The 25893-nt window shown below is 41.7% G+C and overlaps 1 protein-coding gene across 5 annotated transcripts in view; it reads right to left on the reverse strand.

Annotated features, from left to right (window-relative positions):
* Positions 1-25893, reverse strand: part of LOC103036368 (cAMP-specific 3',5'-cyclic phosphodiesterase 4D) — a 216136-nt gene that overhangs the window by 92654 nt on the left and 97589 nt on the right. The window contains exon 1 of one of the 5 annotated variants that reach the window (XM_022680785.2): positions 8916-11121. The exons of the other annotated variants lie outside the window; for them this stretch is intronic. Within the exon in view, the coding sequence (XP_022536506.2) occupies positions 8916-9001 (86 nt within the window). The 5' untranslated portion in view covers positions 9002-11121. Of the gene's footprint in view, positions 1-8915; positions 11122-25893 lie in introns of those variants that run through there. 5 annotated transcript variants of the gene reach the window in all.

Below are 25893 nucleotides of genomic sequence, written 5' to 3' on the forward strand. Positions count from 1 at the left end.
TGTAGAGTCATGAAAAATAAAATAACATACTCGCATTAACTAGCCCAATTTTTTTATTACATTTCTATTATAGAAATGCTTAAAAATTGCAAAACATCTTTTACTTCTTTGACTTCCAATCAAAGTTTAACACATTTCTACATTCTTCTGTAAGTTTTCTCACCTAAAAGCTTGTAAAAAAGTGGAGAAAAGAGAAGTTTATTGAGAAGAGTATTGTTAAATATCACACATCATGCGCTCGCCTCCGCTTGATTTCTGCAGATTGATAAGGAATTCAAAGAAATGAATCGATCAGTTCCTGTACCAGTTATGGTAAAAACGATTCAACTTTTTAACAAAGGGACAATTTATAATCCTCAAAACTTATCAAAGGGCAAATCTTCTTAATTATATAACACATGCACTGATATACATGAGATAAAAGTCTTGGGACGGCAGTGCGTATGGAAATTGATTAAGTGATAAGTGTAACTCCCACAGCTGTATAAGTTGTGAGGTGTTATCTTGTGAGTGAGCCTGATTGAGGGCTGACAGTGGGTGCAGGCTGATGAATTGTTCCATGTCTAAAGTTGTGCATGTATAATTTCATATATTTATTTTATTTTATTTTTTTCATGTTTTTGCTAATTCTATGCTAAAAACTCAGTCCTGTTACTTTCAGCCCTGTTACTCGTAACATAAAAAATAACAGGAGTAAGTTCCAGTAACAGGAGTGAGTTCCAGTAACAGGAGTGAGTAGAGTCCCCTGATTTATTTATTTATTCATGTAAATATTAGTTAATGTAAACTACTTTTTTTTCCAATTCTCTTAGGTTCATCATTTATCCATTTGTTTAATAAATTGCATGATAGTAAATTTGATCAATTTCTGGTTTGGGTATTCTTAAAAAGATAAAATGGCTTTGAGTATTTTAGAAAAATACAATGTGCATGCATATATTGTGATTTTTTTTGTCATAAATATTAAATATTTGAACACGGAGTCGATCATTTATTTAAAAAGGTATAATGGTAACAGGACTGAGAAAAATTCAAACATAGACTTGAAAAAATAAGTAAAACTGTCTGAGTTTGACCAGTACACTGTTACGCCCTCGCTATGTTTTCTGGTGTCTTCCCCGTTTCCTAGTGTGTTTCTCTTGTACTTTTCCATTACGTGTGTCTAATTTGTAGCTCCGCCCCTTGTTACCTGTTTCCCCAGGTGTTCTGTGTTTCATGTTTTACTTGTTAATCTATGTTTGCGGTCGGTCTTTGCACCTTCCCCTGTTGTTTTGTCTTGCCACTTTTCTTGTAGTTATCGCCACGTTCCACAGTTCTTTGTTTAGTAGTTATTCTCTGTTTATTTCTCTGGTTGGTTTTCTTGTTTATTTCTTATTTATATTTACGTTTATTTCCTAGTCACGTTATTTCTTTGTTTTGTATATATTCTTGTAATTATCCTTGTATATATATCCCTAGCCCTGTTTTGTACTTGTCTGTTTAGTTTAGCTCTTTGTTTGTTTTCCCTGTTTGTTTATGTACATATATTTATTCGTTATTCCCTTGTTTGTTTACTTGTTTATTTGTTATTTATTAAAAGTCATGTCTTACCCGTTTAAACGTCCGCCTCCCTTCTGCTCGCACGTTACAGAAAGACCGACCGCAATGGACGTTTATGCGGGAAACCCTTGGGTTGGATCCGGGCTGGCCATCCGTCATGCCCCCTTTGGGACCTCGGCGCAGGAAAACCCGAGGCCTCGAGGCCGGAGAAGGCCTCGGGCTAGGCGTTCTAAGAGGTCCCAAAATTCGGAGGATTTTCTTGGGGGGGGGCTAACGGTTGGGGCCATCGGCCTCGCTCCGAACCGCGAGGTAGGCAAGGCGGGCAGAAACGCGGACTGTGAGGACTATTTCTGGGATTACGTGGACCTCCTCGCAGCCGCGTCCAGTTCGGAGGACGAGTTGTACTGTCCGATGAGAGCCCGCTTGCCGCCGCTTGCGGAGGCTATCCTCCACCCGCCTCCCAGGGCGCGCTCCACCTCGTCGGCTCCGCAGCTAGCTTCTGAGGCTAACCAGCTAGCTCCTCCGGCGGCTGCAGCTCGAGGCTTCCCCACGGCTACGCGGCTAACGCAGCTAGCATCTCCAGCGGCTGCAGCTCCAGGCATCCCCACGGCTACGCGGCTAACGCAGCTAGCTTCTCCAGCGGCTGCAGCTCCAGGCATCCCCACGGCTACGCGGCTAACGCATTTAGCATCTCCTGCTTCCACGGGTCAAGTTTCTCTGGCTGCTACGGCGCCCGCATCTTCTACGGCTGCAGACCCAGCTTCCACGGCGGCCGCCGAGCAGCGCTTCCAGTCACCCGCAGCGGCAGCAGATCTTCGCTCCGGGGTTCCCATGACAACAGCGCTACACTGTACTGCTACTGCCACCCCGGAACCTGAATACGCTGCGGTGAAATTAAGTCAAGTCTCCGTGCAGTCTTCAGCAGCCCGAGTCGTCACACAGACACCTACAGCCCAAGGGTCCAAGTCTGTTCATGTGAGTGTTCCTGTGTCAGCGGTGCCCGCCACCGCTAATGTTCCTGTGTCAGCGGTGCCCGCCACCGCTAATGTTCCTGTGTCAGCGGTGCCCGCCACCGCCCATGCTCCAAGGTCAGCGGTGCCCACCGCCAATGTTTCTGTGCCAGCGGTGCCCACCGCCAATGTTTCTGTGCCAGCGGTGCCCACCGCCAATGTTCCTGTGCCAGCGGTGCCCACCGCCAATGTTCCTGTGCCAGCGGTGCCCACCGCCTATGTTCCTGTGCCAGAGGTGCCCACCGCCAATGTTCCTGTGCCAGCGGTGCCCACCGCCAATGTTCCTGTGCCAGCGGTGCCCACCGCCTATGTTCCTGTGCCAGCGGTGCCCACCGCTCCTGCTACGATGCCAGCGGTGCCCACCGCTCCTGCTACGATGCCAGGGATGTCCACCGCTCCTGCTACGATGCCAGCGGTGCCAGACACCGTCCATGTTCCTGTGCCAGCGGTGCCCACCGCCCATGTGCCGATGCCAGCGGTGCCCACCGTCCATGTTCCTGTGCCAGCGGTGTCCACTGCCCATGTTCCTGTGCCAGCGGTGTCCACTGCCCATGTGCCGATGCCAGCAGTGCCCACCGTCCATGCTCCTATGCCAGCGGTGCCTACCGCTCCAGCGCCGACGCCAGCGATGCTCGTCGTCACGCCGCCAGCCCCAGCTGCTCTAGTCGCCGCGCCGCCAGCTCCTGCTGCCCGAGACGCCGCACCGCCAGCTCCTGCTGCCCGAGACGCCGCACCGCCAGCTCCTGCTGCCCGAGTCGCCGCGCCGCCAGCTCCTGCTGCCCGAGTCGCCGCGCCTCCAGCTTCTGCTGCCCAAGCCGTCGCGTCGCTAGCGAGGCCCGTCACCACACCCAAGCCCATCCCGGCACCCAGGACTAAGTTTTGCCCCAAGCCTCGTGTGCCCAGGTCTGCCCCAAGGCCCCCGGACCCCAGCCCAAGAACTTTGCCCAGGCTGGCTCCACGAACTACCCCTATGACTTTAGCCAGTCCTGGGCATCCCCAGGTCTTTCTGGTCCCCATGTCGCTCCCCGTTATGGTTCCTGTGTCGGTCTATGTTCCTGTTCCTGTCTTGTCTGGTTTCTGTGTACCTGTTCCTGTCACCGTCTTCGTGTCTGTTCCTGTCACTGTTTTGGTTCCCGTTCCCATGTCTAGTCCTGTCCAGTCACCTGTCATGTCTCACGTTCAGTCATCGTCCCCTGTCCAGTTTCCCGTACAGTCTTCTGTCTCGCCCATGTCTAGTCCTGTCCAGTCACCTGTCATGTCTCACATTCAGTCATCGTCCCCTGTCCAATTTCCTGTCCAGTCTCCTGTCTTGCCCAATGTCCAGTCTCCAGTCACGTCCCCGGTTCAGTCTCCTTTCTTTGTCAAGTCTTCTGTCCCATCTCCTGTTTTGTCTCAGGTCAAGTCCCCGGTCTCGTCTCTTGTGTTTCCCGGCCTCTCCCCGCCGCCGGCCCCCGGGGTTCGTTTTTACGCGCCTCGGGAGCTGCGCGTTTAGGGAGGGGCTTCTGTTACGCCCTCGCTATGTTTTCTGGTGTCTTCCCCGTTTCCTAGTGTGTTTCTCTTGTACTTTTCCATTACGTGTGTCTAATTTGTAGCTCCGCCCCTTGTTACCTGTTTCCCCAGGTGTTCTGTGTTTCATGTTTTACTTGTTAATCTATGTTTGCGGTCGGTCTTTGCACCTTCCCCTGTTGTTTTGTCTTGCCACTTTTCTTGTAGTTATCGCCACGTTCCACAGTTCTTTGTTTAGTAGTTATTCTCTGTTTATTTCTCTGGTTGGTTTTCTTGTTTATTTCTTATTTATATTTACGTTTATTTCCTAGTCACGTTATTTCTTTGTTTTGTATATATTCTTGTAATTATCCTTGTATATATATCCCTAGCCCTGTTTTGTACTTGTCTGTTTAGTTTAGCTCTTTGTTTGTTTTCCCTGTTTGTTTATGTACATATATTTATTCGTTATTCCCTTGTTTGTTTACTTGTTTATTTGTTATTTATTAAAAGTCATGTCTTACCCGTTTAAACGTCCGCCTCCCGTCTCACCTCGCGTTACATACACATGCTTTTAATAGTTAAGCACATGCGTTTTTAGATTCAGAGTTAAAAATATTGAAAAAAATGAATTTGGAAAAGTTACAGCAAGCAAATGGCCCATTTTTTTTATTTATTTTCTATCTACAAAATAACTGCTCTTTTGGTGGAACTGGACTGTGATATTACAACTGGTTTTAACCAAATGACAATAAATTATCCATGAATCATTGAATCCATGTGTACCAACATTACTGCGTTCTTTAGCTTCTGTAAGACATGGGAAAAGTTTCTGATTGTTTATTTAAACCTGTTGAACAGCAATAATGGCCTGTTTTCTGGTGAAACTTCAGAGCCGCGCTGACGCCAGTGGGGATATTTGATCTGGAGCTCTGGGCCTGGAGGAGCCGGGTGAGGATGAGCGGCGTGTCCGCGGGCGATGGTGCAGCAGGATGTGGATGCGTCTGTCTGAAGAGAGGTAAACTCCAGCGCTCCACCCTGCAGTGTGTAAACAGAGCTACAGTACAGCAGCTCAGTTCCACTAAACCTGTGCTCAGGCTCTTACATATACATATTCACGCTTTATACAGCCATACATACTGTACGATCACTGACCCGGCACTGGTTAATCTTTATGTTAACCCCTTACTAACCCTGCATTCTTTCCATACCTTCTTTATGCACTGTCCCCTCTCTCACAATGAGCGGTTTGAGTGCAGAAAAATGCAAAGGTTGTTATGCTTTAAGCTTGGGCTTCAACATACAGAGCTCAGTTTTGCTGAAGGTCATCAGTTTAAGGAAGTGTTAGCATTAGCATTAGCATGCCTCTCTCAGTTTTATGATGCCTATATTTGTCTAGAAAGCTTGCAGTGGCACATAGTAGTGTTAGCGCATAGTAGAGTGCAGTAGAGCAATGCATAGCAAAGCATAGTGAGGTAGAGTATATTAGGATGAGGTAGAGTGCAATAGAGTGAGATTGAGAGAGGAAAAGCAATGAAGAGCAAGGTAGACTGATATAGAGTAAGCTAAAGTGAGGTAGAGCAATGCATAGTGAGCTAGAGTGCAGTAAAGCAATGCATAACAAGGCGTAGCGAGGTAGAGCCTGTTAGAATGAGGCAGATAAAGTGCAATAGAGTGAGGTTAAGGTAAGGTGCAGAGCAAGGTAGAATTATTTAGAGTGAGGCAGAGTAAGGCAGAGCACAATAGACTAAGGTAGAGTGCAGTAGAGTGCAGTGGAGCAATGCATAGTGAGACATAGTGAGGTAGAGCATGATAGAAGAAGGTAGAGTGCAATAGAGTAAAACAGAGTGAGGAAAAGCAATGCAGAGCGAGGCAGAGTGTGGTACTCTACTAAGGTAGAGTGCAGTTGAGCGAGGTAGAGCAATGTATAGTGAGGCAAAGTGAGGTAGGGTGAGGTAGAGTGAGGCTGAGCATGGTAGACTTATACAGAGTGCAGTAGAGTGGGAAAGAGTGAGGCAAGGCTTGGTCTAGTAAGGCAGAATGAGGTAGAGTGAGGTAGAGCAATGCATAGGGAGGCAAAGTGAGGTAGAGCAAGGTAGAGTGTTGTAGAGTGCATTAGACAGAGTGAGACAGAGTGAGGTAGAGTGAGGAAGAATGTGGTAGAGCGCAGTAGACTGAGGTAAAGGTAGAGTGAGGTAAAGCATGGTCTAGTGAGGTAGAGTGTGACGTAGAGTGTGATGGAGTGAGGCAGAGTGAGGTAGAGTGAGGTAAAGCTATGCAGGGCAAGGTAGAATAATGTAGAGTGAATCAGAGTGGGGTAGATTACAGTAGAGTGAGGTAATCATCTATAATAAACCAAACCAAACTTCTTCGTATCCTGAGAAAAATGTGTGCCATTAAGCCAAATGTTAAAAAACCTTATTAAAAACTGTAACTTTATGACTCTATGGTTTTAACTTCCCATGTTTCCCGTCGATAAGCATATCCGATACCCTGCTGCACTCTGAATACTGTGGATCTGGTGAGGTATGGGTGTGAATGTGTGGCTCAGCTCTGCTGAAGGTCATCAGTATGGGGTAACTCTGCTCCGTCTCTCTCAGTTTATGACGCCTATATTTGTCTAGACAGCTTTAAAGCAGCCGAACAATCCGACTCAGCGCGGCGTTCAGGCGGTGGAGCTGCATTCTGCCGGTTACGCTGGAGTACAGTAATAATACAGCCCTGCCGAGTACAGAGCACCGGCCTGTCAATCACTCTCGCGTAAATGACGTCAATGAGGAAAAGAAAGAACAACAAGAAAACCAACAATCCCTCCGTCACGCCTGATTCATCACCGCCGTGTTTTCTTAAACGCCGGAGTGACGACACCAGCTGTTCACAGCATTTCTGAGCAAGTGGTCTCACAAAACCTCCCAGAGCAAACAAAGCCACGCCCTCGACCGGCCCGGCCGTCAATCATCCCCAACACGCCACTTCACCACAGGAAGCTCTGAGAGCAGTGACAGCAGAACAAACCAGAGGATTCGGATGAGCCGGAGTGTCTGAGTGCCTCTGTCTGTCTGTCTGTCTGTCTGTCTGATAAACTAAAGGGTTTAAGAGTTTCAGAACTAAAACTCACTCTACTCTAATTCAGTTTGTATAGGTCTGTCCAAAAAGACCACTTTTTCCCCTGTATAAACTCTATAAACAAACTCTTTCTTTCTCCAACAAAAGCAGAGCAACTGCATGAACAAGCTGAAGTGTACAAGAACTGTGTAAAAAAGCCACTTTTCTAAAGAGTTAACAGTGGAATTTACAGGACTACTTGACTACAGGACTTTGCATAGTCTTTTATCATAATGCAAAAAGTCAGGATGACTGAAGCTACATTGGTTGACATATTGTGTATAAATGCCCATACATGTTTGTTAAGCTTATGCTAAATGTTTCCCTCTAACCTATACTCCCTATGCTATGTTAATCTATACTTCCTATACTACCTTAAATTACTCTATACTCCCTATATTTCCTATAGTACCTTAAATTACTATATACTCCCTATACTACCTTAAATTACTGTTTACTCCATATACTACCTTAAACTACTGTATACTCCATATAATACCTTACAATACTCTATACTCCCTATACTAACTTAAATTACTATATACTCCCTTTACTCCATATACTACCTTAAATTACTCTGTACTTCCTATAATACCTTATAATAATCTATACTCCCTATTCTCCCTATAATAACCTATATTCCCTGGACTATCATACACCCTATATTACCATAAACATTTTTATATAGTCCCTAAATTACCCTTTTCTACCCTATATTACCCTAAAATAACCTGACTAGTATGGTAGTAATCCAGTATACTACAATATTACATACTCCCTTCGCACTCTAATACTCCATATACTGTTCTGTACTACCTTATACTCCATACACTACCCTATATTTGCATTGAATCCCTGTACTATCCTATCCTATATATATATATATATATATATATATTGCTCATATTACCTGGCAACAGCCATAACTATATTTATTGCCAATGTCAATAAAGATGTTAAATCTCTCCATTCTGCTCGTATTGAAGAGGGTCCTAATCATGGTAGCCTATTTTGCATTTTTTTTTGGCTGAAATACATAATTGCACATAAAGCTGGAAGATATGATAAAAAATATGTGTCAGTATATGTAAAGACATTTTCATGATACACAAAATTTAGTGAAAAAATATAAAACAGACAAAATGCATCAGCAGTGTCAGATTCTTACAAACTGATATTTAAACACTCTCCTTTTTTCCAATTTTTATCCAATTAAACTGGCTTTTTTTACACCCTCTGTAGTGAAATGTACAGTTGGGTCAGTGTTCTTTAAGCATGTTGTCGATATGATAGGATAATTTATCATGATAGAACAAACTTTCACTAAACTGCCCAGCTCCTATTGCACTTTTTAAAAGTTCATCCAAAATGAAACAGAAAATTCAGGTCAGTAGTTTTTCCAGCGCCTGAGCTTCTCTGAAGCGCAGTGATGTGGTGAAGTCCTGGTCCTGTAGTGAATACAGTCACTGTGGCCTGTGGCTATGATATGAAGCGACACCCAGGCCTCCACCTCATCTACTGTCCTCCAGCCTCGCTCTGCCACGCTCTCACCAAGCGGACATGTGTTTCAGGATTAATACAAATCTCTGAGCTCATCTGAGTATGATCCCGGCCTATAAATAATACTGACCTGCCAGCAGGAACATCACGATGTTGTGATCCGAAACACACAAACACAATGACTGTAATACTGTAGTGAATAGTGCACTCTTTTCTACGTTTTTTTATTTTTTTTATGTGGCTATAAAATGTCAGTAATTGGGTTTGAGCACTCACCATATCCAGGAATGCCTCCGGAACGGGAAATTATTGACTTGCATCATTTTCAGGTCCCTTCCTGTGCAAGTTCTGCCAGTCTTCATTTAAGCGAAGGTGCGGTTTGCGTGGCTCCTCTTTCGGAAATGAGTATCCCTTACGTAGGGTCTGGAGTACGCCATTAATTCCACATATTCGTTACATGTTTTCTCGTAAGTCCATATACGATTTTTCTTTTATCTTACTGACTCTCAAAGGCATGAAGGCTGGTTGCACATTTACAGAGTGCATTGTCCTCCGCAAAACTCTATTAAGTCACTGTATTCTGAAAGTTCGGAAGAAGAAAGCCGAACGTTGTACATCCCTAGTTTTGAGTAAGGCAACCAAGTAAGCATTCCCAAAAAAGTAAGGCCCAAAAAAGATCCAAAATCCAAAACAATCCAACATCCAACATTAAGGGAAGTCCAAGAAAGCTGGAAGAAGAAGAAGAAGAACTGTAAGAGTAAGAACTGTAAAACAGTTTAAAGGTCCTCGCGACGTTCTGTAGTAGTAGAGCAGAAACAGAAAGCAAAGAGTGGCGTAGGAGTCGTCACTTTCCCGCCTTTTCCGTGGAATTCGCCCGGATAAGATGTCAAATCCGATCTTGCACATCCTCATCGTGAAGTCATATTTTTTATTTATGGCTCACAGTGGGAGAAGACTCAAACTATAAATATCAACAGCTTAAACTTCCTCAGTCTTGGTATCTCTTGTATCCTTGTATTCTCGTTTCCTCGTATTATCGATTATTCTCGTTTTTCGCGTCTTCTTCTCTTCTCTCAACGAGTCATCAACACCAATGCATCGTTTCTGAACCATCAAGGTTTCAGCTCCATGCCTCTAGTTTGCCCCAAGTAATCCCAGCAAGGCACAGACTCAACCATTCTATGCTCAAGTCTATTCCCTGCTGTCCTCTGCTGGGATGCCATGAAGATGAAGATGATGAAGATGACGAATACTCTTTAAGTCTTCAAGACTCCAGAAGGACTCCACAGAGCGCTGAGCGCTGGCTGGCTCTGAGGCTGGTGTATGGCACAACGTAAGCTATTGATCCTCTTAGCGCAGACACCTCTGATTAATTCAGCCCTGTTTGCAGGGCTTTTTGCTGAGGGATGGGAGGAGGAGCAGCAGCGGCAGCCTTAGGGGGAAAGATGGAGCGACGGTGAGCGACGATGGAGTGACGATGGAAGAAGTAGTGGTGGTGCCAAAGAGCAAAGGAGTGGCTGGTGTCATCTCAGTTCTGCCAGCATCTCGCCCTGCCTCTTCCTGCCACTTCTGCCAGCCTTTTAGAAATGCCAGCTCTTTTCTTTTGGCACTGCCAGGTCAGGTGGGTCGTCAGCCTTTGGAAAGTCCTGGTGGTTCAAAGGAACAGCAGCCGTGGGGAAGCCTTACCTCTTATCTTTTATCTGTTATCTCTTATTCTTTATCTCTTATCGCACGTGCTAATCCAGCACGGCGTGCACCGTCACTCCCACCCCACGTTGTTCACCACCTCTCACGCGTCCTACCTACCTGCCTGCTTTCTCTTTCTCTTTCTCCACTCCTTCCCAACCTGAAGCGCTCTGCTCTTCCCCTGCGGTTCCCCTGGTGCTCCTGAAGCGTTGCTCTGGCTCCGGGGTGGTCGGGTCGGGGACTGTTCCAGGCAGGGCTGCCCTGCCGCTAACTCTCTCCGCTCTCCACTCGCTCAGTCAGTGTGTTGAGCTGTGCTGCAGAGCCAGCTCTGGGCTGCAGTGGGTGTGTATGAGTGTGTGTGTGTGTACACGAGTGTGTGTGTGTGTGTACACGAACACGAGTGTGTGTCTGCCAGAGACTGTGTGACTGGATGTCTGAGTGCAAGCGTCAAGGGGGCCCACGAGGGAGGCTCCGGCCAGCCAACGCCGCGGAGCTCTAAATAAGGCCGCTGGAAAAACGCTGCGTCTCCAGTTGCTGCCGGATCAGGTTACAAAGGGCAATAGAAGAAAAACCCTGTGTTTATGTTACAGGTGACATAGTGTAAATATCATAGAGCAGGAAACAGTAAAGTGGCATCAATCCTAATCTATTCTCACTGCCTGAACGTGAATTAAACCTTACAAACCTGAATTATGCTTCAGTGCTGAAAAAAATAAATAAAAATATGATACTGTCTGAAATGACACCAAGATTTAATCAGTAAATTGAAATTAATTTCATATTTAGTGCACTGTAATATAAAATGATTTTTTTTATTCTATATAAATTGTATATGATATTGTATATAATAAATCTAAACAAGTTTTTTTTAAGCAACAAAATAAACTCATAACTTGATAGGAGAAAAAAGTATTAAGCTCAAATAGTAACTAGAAAGTAATTTGCTGGACTGCTTGGTTGTATTTTTGCAAAGCTGCTGTTTGATTGGCTGGCAAATGTCTATTACAATGGTGGACACAGGGTCTGAAAGGGTTGAACATCTGATCTTTAAAAATAATAATAAATAATAAAATCTCCTTAGATATAAATATAAATATGGTAGAGCAGGAACTAAATGTAACCTAAACATCTGATCTTTAGTTTAAAAAATGGTCACTTTATATGAAGTCTTATATCAGATTGAGAAACGAGTCACTATATTTAGTTTACAGGGAATTATACATTAAATATATAGTGTGTTGCAGGAGATACTGAAGTAGAAAGAATCTGATATTTTTCCCTGAATGTGATTTTTTTTGGTCTAAGACATCTTAGATCTGATTGAGCAAAAAGTTAATACGTTAGTAAGTTTACGTTACATGTGACATAATATAAATACCCTAAAACAGGAGATACTATAGTAGTATTAATCTGAGTTCTTCATCATATTTTTTACATCATATTTGAATAGTAACTGACTATGTAAACGTTACAGATGGCACAATATAAATACGGTATAGCAAACCCGCTGATTTTAGCTGTTTCCAAATGGGAGGGGCACTGGGTGATGTATGGGTTTAGGGGTGGGGCAGGAGGGAGAGCTGATTGGGCTGAGCTGCAGTAACAGTTGTGTGCCTCTGATAGCGGTGAGAGGGTATACAGGTTTTTTTTTTCCTCTTCTATAAAAACACATATCAACAATATCAACATTGATTTACTTTTCAAAATCAACACAAATCCAATGTTGATTTAACCATAACAGCAACATTAAACTATCATTGATTTGACGTTGAAATGCCAGCTGGAAAACGTAATGGACGAGAAATATAATGCTTTATAATCCATTTATTATCCATTTATTATCATTCTCTCTTTATAGAGCCTGTTTTGCATCGACATACCCAGCATCCCCTCGAGGAGCCCTGACATGCCTGCCTCCTGCCATTTTAGGACAAAGAGAAAAGTGTAAACAGACAACTTCACAGTGAAGCCTGTCTCACAGAATTAGAGCTGCTGTCAGACGTCCACCTTCAGCCCCGGTTTATTCAGTTTTACCAAAAAAAAAAATAAAAAAAATGCAAGAGTGTCCTGAAAAATTCCCCCTAAAATCATCCCTAACTCGCAAAACCAGCTGATTAACATGATGCCTAAATGGATAATCAAATGACAGCTAATGCATCAATCATAAATCCTATGTATCACTTTATAAAATGGTAAAAATGTAGATTTATTAGACTTTAAATAAAAAAATTAAAAATCCATATGGAGAGACAGAAAGCCACACTAGATCATTTCACTCATTTGAGTGGAATTTACACAGAGAAAGGCAGGTAGTCCTTTGAAAAAAAATGCAAACGAATGCAAATGCTAATGCTAATGCTACATTACATCAGCTTAGCTAATACTATACTAGTCCTGTACAGCTCATGTGTGAATTATGATGAAACGTGCAAACGTGCAAACGTGTATCGTGCAAAGCCTTAATTGTCTACATCTCATGATATAATATTTCTGTTTCTGGAACATCGCCCAGCCCCACCACCACCATGTTTAACAGCGGAGAAACCCAATAAGAGATAAAAAAAAATTACAGGGCATCTCAAGATGCAATATTATCACGATATGTTTCCTATGTTAACGCTGATATCACAATATTACTCTCATTTATTGGATTATTACTGTGATTTATTGGTGTCAGTTTAACGCAATTTAACAACCACTATTATTTACTGCAGGTTTATTAACCCGATTCATTTAATTATAGTGCCACCATGTGGAGTAATGAAGAGGTAACTTTAGTAAGACAAATTTGGGAGTGAATTTTAGGGAGTTTAGATGCTTCACTTAGATGTTTCACTAAAAATATTGATATTTGACGCCATGTATCGATAATGTAACAAAAATGAAAATAGTACAATATATCGCAATAATGATATTTTGTCCCACCCCTACAAGCTTGTTCAGTGGTGATACTTTAAACACATTATGAAATGTTATTCTTTATATTTTCCCATTTATATATTCTTTTTTCTGTTAGCAGACGTGCTCATATACAGATACAGAATGTTCAGAAAGTTAAAGGTTAGTTTAGAGCTGGTTGAAGCCGGCAGTGTTGGCGAGTGGCCTTATCTCCCCCGTGTACGGCCGGGTCCGTGTTTACTTATTAAAGCTCCGGGTCGTTCGGCGCTGGGTGTAAATGTCACATCGGGTTTTCTGCAGTCAGGCGAGCGGCTGATGCCCACAGTCACTTCGGATCACTGTGAACGCAGCAACCACCCAGAACCGCCTGCAGAGCCCTGCTGATTCAGAACACTGGGAACCGCCATCAATTCCTGCAGAGCCACGGAAAAAATACCAAAATACCATGAGATCTGGAACATAATCACAGTTCTGATTTGCTTTTTTGTTCTTAAATGTTAAGCTGCAGCATCATGTGGAGTGGATCTGTACATATACATCTGTTCTATACATTGTGAGGTATTATCATGCCAACATGCTCATGGCAAGGTGACGCGAAGGATCAAAATGGGCAAAAAGAAACAACTTCTCTTCTTTAGAGACCCGTCAGTCTACTGTTGTTTTAACCCTTCCTGAGTTATCTCCAGTGATGGAAAAAATGTAAGAATGCTGTTTTCTGTCTGTAATGCACAGAAAATAAAGACTTTATTTATTCTACTATAAAATAAATCCAATTAAAACTAAAATATTTAATAGCTTTTTTTATTTCCATTGCATTGGAAACCTGTGTGTAATATTATATACTTCATATTTCATATTCGATTTTCACAGATCAGATTTGGGTCACTTTCTTAAGTGATCATAAATCAGATACATATACAATCTATGGACATGCAACTTTAATGTGAACAGTCAAATTAAAAATCATACGTCCCTTTTCTTTTACCATTAGCATTAGCATTAGCATTAGCGCTACATGCTTCTCTCTCATACCCACAGCTGCAGCAGCTATAGCTGCAAAAAAAAAAAAAAAAAACAGCAAAAGCAAACCGCCTGTCCTTTTTCTTTTTTCACCTCCTGGACCTGAGCATGAACTTCAGAGCAGCTGTTTACTGTTTCTCCACTCCAGCAAAAGATGCTCCACATATGAGCTGCTAACTCATCCATTTATAACCCTTTATAAAGCTACGAGTCTCTCCTCTCTCTAATATGAGGGTTTTTGTTGTTGGTGAAGAAGGAGGCGTTTATACAGGTATCAATGTGCAGCATGTGAGACGCTGTTTCAGGAACAGATTCTGTGTTCACATTACACACAGATACAGATCACTTACATTTACAGTGAATGTGAACCGTCAGTCGGATTTGAGCAATGTGGCTTCTTGTAATGTAAACATAGTCTAAAAGTATCGAGAATTTCGTGATGCTTCACGATGATTCTTTGATGATGCTTTCCTGTGAGGAAACGTTCAGAGACAAAAATGTGTTTTTTCAGCTCGAGGTCCACGATGTTCTTCCAGTATCACCCCTGAAAACCCAGTTTGATGAATGAGCGCTTCATTAGGGGATGTTGTATGAATGCAGTGCTGCAGGAATGCAGGGAGGCCGTCCAGCAGCCGGGGATCTGCCAGAATCTGGGTGGCCACCAGAACAGAGCTCAGCATCTCCTGCGACCCCAGGCTGGAGTTAAGGGGACTCGGCTGGGGAGAACCTCCTGAAACTGAAGCTGAAACTCGGTTCTGAAGAAAAGTGGTTCAGTGGAACCTGAGACGGACCTCGTGGATTAACCTGTTAAACCCACACAGGGCTTCGGTTCCTCTGCTGTACCTGAATTATTAACACATTAGCAGTACAGTAGTTACAGTATAGCTTTTACAGCAGTTACTGATTGATGCGCTGTAAGATGAGCTGGTTCTGATACAGCGTACACCAGATTAACAAAGTGCTCTGTCATATTTTCCATAACCGGAGGGAAAAACAGCATCACTGCACCACAGCAACAGCAGATTCTGTTATTCATTCTGTTAATAAGGATCATCGGCCTGTTTTACTACATTACTACTGGTTGCACTTTAATATATAATATATAACATATAACACAGAGCTGTACAATGAAAACATGTCTAATTGTATTAATTATATAATTCTTGGTAAAATTATAGGTTTTACCATCTTGCACAACTATGATATAAATGTGTGAGTAGCCAATCAAAACAACAGCCAAGCAACGACACACAAAACATGCTGCCTACAGGATGCTGCCAACAGGACACTGCCCATAGGACTCTGCTCAACAGGATGCTGCCTATAGTTTGCTGCCCAACAGGATGTTGCCTACAGACTGCTGCCTTCAGAATGCCCACAGGACACTACGCAAAGGACACTGATGTACAGGACACTGTCTACAGGATGTTGACCACAGGATGGCATCTACAGGACACTGCCTTCAGAACAATGCCCGACATGATGCTGCCTATAGGTTGCTGCCCAACAGGATGTTGCCTACAGAATGCTGCCCACAAAATGCTGCCTACAGGATGCTTCCCACAGGACACTACGCAAAGGACACTGACGTACAGGACACTGTCCACAGGATGTTGACCACAGGATGCCACCTACAGGACACTACCCAGAGGATGCCACCTACACGATGCTGCCCATAAGGATCCTACCCAAAGAATGCTACCGAAAGAACACTGCCCGCAGGATGTTGAACACAGGATGTCGCCTACAGGACACTGACTACAGGATGCTGCCCTTAGGGTGCTCCCTACAAGTTGCCACCCAACAGGACAATGCCCACAGGACACGACCTAAAGGACACTGCCCGCAGGATGCTATTAAGAGGACGCTTCTCACAGGACACTACCCAACGGAATGATGCCCAACAGGATGTTGCCAGGAGGACACTATCCAACAGGACACTACCTAAAGGACACTGCCGAACAGGAAGCTGCCTAAAGAATGCTGAAAACAAGATGCCGCTTACAGGATACTGCTCACAAGACGCTGCCTACAGGACCCTGTCTAGAGGAAGCTGTTGGCTGCATGTTTCTAGTATTTCTGGTTGATGGACTTTTCTTTTTCCAGCAATGAAACTGAGGTGTTTAAAAACTCCAGCAGCACTGCTGTATCTAAACCACTCATAGCATCACAGCCACCACCACCACTGTAACATTATGTCTGTAGTTTAAGTTCTGTAGAAAATAAGTAAAAAATTATACTCTATTAATTTAATAAAAACTAAAAAGAGAAGCTTTCAGTTCCCTAACCAGAACTCTAACCCACTTTTTTGTAATAGTAAAATTGAGTGATGTTCAGAAATGTGATCTAGTAGAGTTAGCCGTGGCGCTGTGTGAGTTACGGCGCGCTGTGTGTGCTGATATTTGAGCCGGTACATTAGCATAATGTGTGAGGGCCGGCGCAGCGCGGTGACTCGACACTGCACACGACCCCGTTCTGAAATTCAGTTGGGAAGACGTTATCAGTGTCCTGGGCTTCACACGCTGTGCCCTGCGGTGAGATAACACGGGGAGCACTTCCTGCTGACGGCCTACAGGACTCTATCTGCTGCTGCAGCACCGGGACCTCAGCGCTCCGGCCCGGCCTCCGTATCAGCGCACCACTGATAACCAACCCCGGCCCTCCGACTGTGCACACTCAACTCACTACTGCAGCACAGCTCCCCTCAAATTACTCACATTACAATTCTTTACTATTAATAAAACACAATTCTGTAAACTAGCCTAGTTTAATTTAAATACATAACACTTAATTCACCAAATACCATCACCTACATATACAGTATTATCAAAAATAAACTTTTATATTAACATATAAACATATATATCAGCACTAGCATCATTTGTGTCTTATAATATCAGCTTCAGAATGATGTTGATGCTTCACTGACACTCATAAAGAGAATCTCACTTTCTCTCAGTGATGCTTCTGTATCTCCGTATCTCAGCTTGCCCAGAAATGCATGTGTAAAGCCTGTTTATTGTTGATGATTATGGTTTACAGCCAATGAAAACCCCAAAAATTTGAATATTATATTATAAGACCAATTGGTACTTTTGGTATGCAGTGTGGGCAGTGTGCCAAGTCCTGCTGGAAAATGAAATCTGCATCTCTATTGAAGTTGTCACTAGATGAAGTTGTCATGAAGTGCTGTAAGATTTTACAGAAAAACACTGCACTCCAGATTCTAAAACGATATTGATATAAATTATATTCTTATATAAATAAAATATATAAAATAGCATAAAAAGAGTTATCAAATTAAAACTCATATAATGTGTGGAATTGCCAGTTGAATATACATATAAACAATTACAATCCCGTTAATACGATCAATCTAATATCCCAGTTATTTATTAAAAATACAAATGGTTTAAATTATAATTAATTCAAATAATGCATAAAAAATATTTAAAAATGCACAAAATAATTTAAATTAATATACTTGATCATAGGCAGAGCATCACACCCTCAGTATGTTCAGGTTAGCTGAGTAAGAGGAGAGTAAGAGGAGAGTAAGTGGAGAGTAAGGGCTGTGTGTGGATCAGTGAGTGGAGTATGAGGTGTACAGGGGGGTTACAGCAGGTAAACGTGGTCGATACGAGCCTTTGGCTCCCGCTGTGGTCTATTCATCCCCCTGTCACTGCGTATACTGTTCTGTTACCGCCCAGCGACACGCGGCTACTGGGATCTGAGCGCTCAGCAGGGGGCGGAGCCTGACCTCCATCCCCACCACACACAGCGTACCTGAACCTGCAGCTTCTGACATTTCCCATTCCAGTTAAATAGAACAGCCTGTGACAGCACACACACACTAATACACACACACACACACACACACACACACACATATATATACATATATATATATATATATATAAATCTATAATATAACTTGTAAAAGCCACCCTAGCACTAGCATCATTTTTATCTTATAATAATAGCTTCATAATATTAATAATATTAATAATAATAATAATAATAATAATAATAATAATAATAATAATAGTAAAGAGAATCTCAGTTTCTCTTAGTGATGCTTCTGTGTCTCTGTATCTCAGCTTGCCCAGAAATGCATGTGTAAAGCCTGTTTTATTGTTGATGATTATGGTTCAAAGCCAATGAAATCCCAAAAAAATTGTGTCTCAGAAAATTAAAATATTATATAAGACCAATTGGTACTTTTGGCAGTGTGGGCAGTGTGCCAATTGGTCTTATAAAGGAAATAACACATCTATAATAATCAATAATATATGAGTTTCACATTTTCAACTGAATTACTGAAATAAAGTGACTTTTCAATGATATTCTCTTCTAAAGTCACTATATCCTTAAACACTGCATTTAACCTAATTACATCACCATCCTCTCCCATTCTGACGCACAGTAAAACTCTACCGACTGCAGCTCTTTACTGCACCCTACACCCTGATCTGCTCCATCAGTTCTCAGGTTACCTGTACTCTTACCTGTACTGTACGTCAGAGACTCACACTGCGGCTCTCTACAGACCTGCTGCATGCAGACACAGCCAGACGTCTTACCCTTACATAACGTCTACTACACACCAACCGCGCCAATATACAGAAAAATATAGGACATCTGATTGGAAAAGAATACAAAAATGACACTTTTTTATGTATTCAAAGTATTTTATGCACACGTTTATGCAGAGTGTGCACACGGTACGCGTGCACAGCGGAGCTGGGGGAGAAAGCTGCTCACACTTCTCATGCAGAACATAAACAAAACTGAAAAACATGGAGTTTTACAGCTCAATAAACATCATTTAACCAACAACAAAAAAAAAAAAAAACACAACTACCTATCTGTAAAACCTTTCTCTTAGTAGCAATAAAATGCATCTGTTTTCAGGTTAAATCCACTATACATTTTAAACATTAGGTTATGTATAGACCACAATTTAAAGTGTAATGTCTTGAAAACACTTTTTTTAAGTATTAATCATGCTTAATTTTAGATAATTTTACTGTAGGAATTTGGAGTAATGGGATTAGAAAATTAGAAAAATTAGAAACAAATGTCTTTTTGATAGTATATAGACCAGAAGAAGAATTTAAATTCCTACAAAATAAAAGAAACAAAGGATTATCAAATGAGGTTTAATAATGTGTGCTTCAATTTGGAGAAATGGGACGTCAAACCCAGAAAATTGTCTATATAATATAGATTTTATAGTCTTATAAAACCAGCAAATTAAACGGACAATTGACCGATGTGTTAGAGATCCCTAAAATCATCTTAAATCATCTTGAAGTAGAAAAATATTCATTTTAAGTAAAGGATGATGAGATAGGGCTGCGTCCTGCATGTTTATTTATGAACACCACGTTTACCACCCGAGTGTGGGTGTGTGGAGGAACCACCAGCGCATTATCTGCTGTGGTTGCGTCTGTTTTCCATGGGAACAGTTGAGAAAAGCTCCTCGGTGTTGCTGGAAGATTCCCGTTCCCACACAGCCGAACGACGTGATGTCGGGCAGGAACCACGCTGACGAGCCGGGTTCCCAAACCCCCAGATCAGACAGCGTGAGAGAGGTGGGCGGGGCCTGGAGAGAGGGAGGGGCTCTGACTGATGGAGACGTTCATCAATATTAACAGACCTTCCTCCACTCCCGTTACATAACACCACTCATCCTCATAATGTCACATTAGAGGATATTAATGGAGCTTGAAATAGAGTGAATACACTCACAAATCACTGATTACAGCACTGATTACACTGCTGATGTTCTGATTAATAAGAAATACCACTCTGAACATGATTTTTTATTTAAAATATGAACAAAATACTCTGTGAAGCATTTAGGTGCTGTTATCTCGCGGTTTCTGAGGCTGAAACTTTGATGAACTTATCCTGAGTAACAGAGGAAACCCTTACTCTTCCTTTCCTGGCCCTGATGAGTGCCAGTTTCATCAGCATAACAATTTCGATGGTCTTTGCAATGACTGCACTTTAAAATTCACAATTCACTGTATACCTGTAACTCTACCTCTTCACTACTTTACTTTAACTGATGCTCTCAAACATCAACATTAAGAGACAAGAAATTCAAGTAATTAACTCTTGATGAGTTCAGCGCAGCTGTTAACTGAAAGCCTGAATTCCAGGGGACTCTGCTTCATAAAACTGACTGAGAAGAATGTGAAATATAAAGTACATTCTGGTTTGTTTTTAACACTTTTTTTTAGTTTTACTAAATAATTATATATGTTTTGCATCTGTTTCTCAGCTTGTCCAGAAATGCATGTGTAAAGCGTGTCCTTTAAGGGTGATTTAAAGTGCAAGAAATGCCAATTCTCACATGATACTGCTTTAAATGAATGAAATTAAGAGGATATTTTTCAGTTTGAGGTCTGTATTGATAGTTTTGAACAGAATGAATGAGAACGAGGGAAGACACTTCTCGGCAGAAGTGATCACTCTTCTCTTAGAACATGAAATAATTACGCCATACATCACCAGAACCGCTAGTATAGAACCCATTCAGTCACACCCGGGTTTCTTACCTACAGGAAAAGAAAGAGAAAAGAGAGAGAGAAGCAGTAGATGAGTGATCTGAACTGGAATAATGCTTTTTTAAAACAGCCCATTAACCCTTAGAACCCCATTGACTCAAATTGTGTCAAAAATCGTGCATTGTTTATGCAGCTTAATTACTCAGGACTGCGTCAAAATGCACCAACATGATTCATACATTTATACAGTGTGACAAACAGGGAAACCTATAGTTTGTAAAAATATCACTGACCTCGCGCTGAACTGAAGTTTTTTTTGTTGAGAAATCTATTGTAAAATACACTTAAAAAATAGGCTTCCCTTCATATTTCCTTATTTACATCTTATCATGCATATCCTTTCATTATAAGCAGCTGATAGTAAATATACAGTGTGCTAAATTACTTTCATTAGGTAGGAAATATCGGCCATATCTGCCCAAATTACTCAAGCTCTTATCAATCTGCATTCTAGAGGTGGGAATATTATAAAAAGAAATAAGCCATGTAATAAACTATCATCAAAATCCTTATATTTTCCACTAATATACACTCTAATTTAACTATTCCTGAAAAGAAAACTCTTGTGTAAATTAATTTGAAGTCTGTACATTCAAACATAAGTAAAGCAAATCAGGCGCTGGGTAAAATTTTGATTAAAACATGATCAATTCCATGAAGATTTACAAATTCTAAAAAGCATTTTCATCTCAAATGATGACATTTTTGAGCAGCTCGATGTCTTCTGGTATAAAGAAAAATAAAGGACAAATAAAGAAAAAAACAGAACTGTGTTTTAATAACAAGTGAAAGAGGAAGTGACAAAAACAGAGGAGAAAAAACACATCAAAACAGGCAGGGATTTAAAGGGTTAAACAGCCATGAATACAGAATCAGCTTAAACACCTCAGAATAATGTGCTGCATTAGAGCATGAGGAGAGTGTGTGTGTTAAAGTGTGTGTGTGTGTGTGTGTGTGTGTTAAAGTGTGTGTGTGTGTGTGTTTGTGTGTAAGCTCCGCCCCCTTCCAGACACATTCCCTGCCCCCCACCATCAAACGGAGATGAGTCACTACAGCAGCATCTTCAATTAAATAGATAAATAAATAAATAGATAAATAAATAAATACATAAATACACAAGAAACACACACACACATTTTTAATTATAAGCTGTAAGCCTCACACACACACACACACACACACACACTCCTGTGCTTAGCTCGGCTCGGCCGTGGTTATTTATAAACTGTTACTATCAGCACCACACATCCCATCAAAACCCTCTCGCTGTGTTAATATATACAGAATATATAACAGCAATTAATGTTACTATGAGAGCAGGAGGACCCTAGACTAAATATAGAACAGTATATGTGCAAAATGCCCACTTTATTATGTAAATAAGAATGTTTTATTTGTTTTTTTCTCATTTTCTCCCAATTTATCTGCTGTATATCCACCATCACTAGTGATGCTACAACACCAGGAGGGTTAAGAAGACCAGCACACGCCTCCTCTGATACATGTGAAGTCAGACTCCGCCTCTTTCTGAACTGATGCTAATGCTATAGCATTTTTGAGTAGCATCACCACAGCGCTAACGCTCGGAGGAAAACGCAGTGACTTGGTTCTGATACATCAGCTCACAGATGCAGCCTTGTGCTGATCCACATCACCCTAGGAGTGATGAGGGAAAAGAGAGAGCGCCATCTACTGTACTGTACCCACCCAGAGAAAGAGTAAGGCTAATTGTGCTCTCTCAGGGCTCCGGCAGCTATATGATGGCAAGCTGCATGACCGGGATTCAAACCAGCGAAAAATGTAGCACCCTGATGTTATAATAATAATAATAATAATAATAATCACAACTGTGATAAACTGTAATAAATCTGCACTAATGTGTACTTCTCCAGTTATTACACTGTTATTAAATGCATTGCTCATGTGTAACTACACAGTTATAACAGATGCTTGTTATAAAGTGAGACCAAACAATACGCTATGAAGACCTTGAATCAAATCTTCACAGCCTGAAACCTGAAAAGGTATAAACCCCGCCCCCTCCTTTCTGCCTGCCGTCCTTTTACTGCACGCACTCTCAGATTGGGGTGGTGAGCTCCAGGAAAAGCACAGGTCCTGAATAATTTACAGCAGGTGGCACAGGAGGAGACGCTGCATTAAAGAAGGCGAGGGCGAGAAACACGGTGAGATTTAGAGAAAGCTCCTCGTGATGTGAAAGTGTCAGTGCACAAGAGGATTTTTCGCACTAAAAGATGCACCAAATTATAAAGCGCACTATCAATAAACGTCTATTTTCTGGTCTATTTTCATACATAAGGCGCACCAAATTATAAGGCACATCATAAGAGACACTATAAGAAACTTCACTATAAAGAATTAATTAGGTCTCGCCGCTGGGAGACTAACTAAGTTAAGTAAAGATAAGCTAAGTAAACAAAACTGTGATTCTTAAAAATACACTTTCTTTTACAGTTAAACGAGTGCTGGTTGTTAATAACTGTTTATTTGGGTGATTAAAGAGCTTCCGTTTATTTACAGTAAGCTTAGATTTCCAAATTTCTGCAGCACTAAAGTTGGAGCATTAGCATTAGCATTAGCGGCTAACACTAAGTGTTCCAGTAAGCCAGGGCGATATTAGTTAGCAGTTCGTACTGTTTAGTTTGTTTTAACATGGTAAACACGCAGACTATAGTCCGATATACTCGCCTCTGAACGGGGAAGTAGTGGTTAGCCACTAACGCTAATACTGCTCCAGCCTTGGTGCTGGAGAAACTTCACTGAAACTCCTGTATAACTTAATACCTTAATACTTGACTAGTAGAATTCATACATAAGGTGCACCGGATTAAAAGGCACATTGTCGATTTTTAGGAAAATGAAAGGATTTTAAGTGAGCTTTAGCACAGTTAGCGGGTAATGCTAATGCTGCTTCAGCAGTGCTAGCCGGGGTTAGCAGCAGGCTGCAGGCAGAACATACTCACCTCAGAACGGCGAAAGCACTAGCGCTTAGGGTGCTTAGCGGGTAATGGTAATAATGCTTCAGCAGTACTGGTCAGGGTTAGCAGCAGCCTACAGGCTGATAATACTCAGCTCTAAATGGGGAAATAGTGGTTAGCGGCTAATGCTAAATCATAGCTCCAGCCTTGGTGCTGGAGAAACTTTATTGAAAGTCCTGTATAACTTAATACCTGACTGGTAGAATTCATACATAAGGAGCACCGGATTATAAGGTATATTGGTGATTTTTGGGGAAAATTAAGGGATTTTAAGGGCAACAAAATGCGATACAGCTCTCTGTGTGTTTTTTGGAGATTCTGCAGGAGCTGGTCTACAGCAGGAGGACGGACGCCCAAACATCAAAGGTTAGGGACGGGTGCTGGGCAAAGCTTCGGCTAATCAAATCACACATTTCAGTGCGTCCAGCCTCTGCCAGCGCCCGCGTGCCAGCGCTGCCCCGACGTGAATTAGGACAATGATCTGTAATTTCATTCAGACGGACAGATTTGTGCGTTTTATCCTACCGTTTCTCTGCGTGAGAGAGCCGAGCGTATTTTATTACATAACAACAAGCGATACGTCTGTGTAAACGCACTGCGCGTTGGACGTGAGCAAAATTAAACCAATTAAACAGACCTGGAGCCCCTCAACACCAGGGATTTACACTGCTTTCTAGGAACAGCCAGGGTGAACTGTGAACTATACTGAGAGTACACTGATTATACTGCTTATACTGATAATTAGATTACTTCTGCTGTCTAGCCGTAGTAACTCGAGACCTACAGAAATCCAGGACTCTGGAGTATAATAGTGCTTTGGTGGCTCCACAGATCTTTCCAATTTCCTGAATAATTATATAGTTAACATGTCAATAAATTTAATCATGGGAGCGTACTGAAGCGAAATTTTCTGTTCTAGAGACAAAACTGACCAGGTCAATTCCTCTCAATTAAAATCAATCATTTATCAACCAAGGATAAATACAGCTCTGGAAAAAATGAAGAGAGCACTTCAGTTTCTGAATCAGTTTCTCTGATTTTGCTATTTATAGGTTTATGTTTGAGTAAAATGAACATTGTTGTTTTATTCTATAAACTACAGACAACATTTCTCCCAAATTCCAAATAAGAATATTCTCATTTAGAGCATTTATTTACAGAAAATGAGAAATGACTGAAATAACAATAAAGATGCAGAGCTTTCAGACCTCAAATAATGCAAAGAAAACAAGTTTAGAAATCAATATTTGGTGGAATAACTCTGGTGGTTTTTGGCATCTTGTCATCATGTTCTCCTCCACCAGTCTTACACACTGCTTTTGGATAACGTTATGCTGCTTTACTCCTGGTGCAAAAATTCAAGCAGTTCAGTTTGACATTAGGGGGACACAGACAAACAGATAAACAAACACACACAAAAACACACACAGGTAAGGGACTCCAGTGTATTTGTGACAGCTGTGTCAGTGGTGTGTGTGTGTGTGTGTGTGTGTGTGATTTTAATGCACACAATGCAGCCTGGATCTGCCAGTCATGCACCAAAGCGTCCATCATCTGTCGTTCTGACGGCTCCTCCAGGAGTTCCTCAGGAACGTCACTGTTCTGCTGTGATACCATCCCTCAGCTCTTCTTACCAAACACTATAAATACACCCCTACATATAAAACTACTGTATAAAAAACACTGTACAAAATCTACTGTATAAAAAAACACTGTATAAAACTACTGTATAAAATATACTGTATAAAAACTACTGTATAAAATATACTGTATAAAAACTACTAAATAAAAACTACTGCCCAGATGCAGTTTTATAAGCCTATTTACCATACATATTTAGGTTTAAAATTATTTTTTTCTCTTTTATGCTGGATGTATGTTAGAAAAACATGTGATGAAAGTGAGAAACATACTATCCTATATCATTGTTTTTAGCACATTCTCACATAGGTTATACTATGCTATACTATGCTATACTATGCTATGCTATGATATGCTATGCTATGCTATGATATGGTGTGGTGTGGTGGTTTTCTATACAATATGATGTTATATAACGTGTGATATGTTTAGACT

Source organism: Astyanax mexicanus, chromosome 20 (genome assembly GCF_023375975.1).
Source record: "Astyanax mexicanus isolate ESR-SI-001 chromosome 20, AstMex3_surface, whole genome shotgun sequence".
In the NCBI taxonomy this organism is placed as follows: Eukaryota; Metazoa; Chordata; class Actinopteri; order Characiformes; family Acestrorhamphidae; genus Astyanax; species Astyanax mexicanus.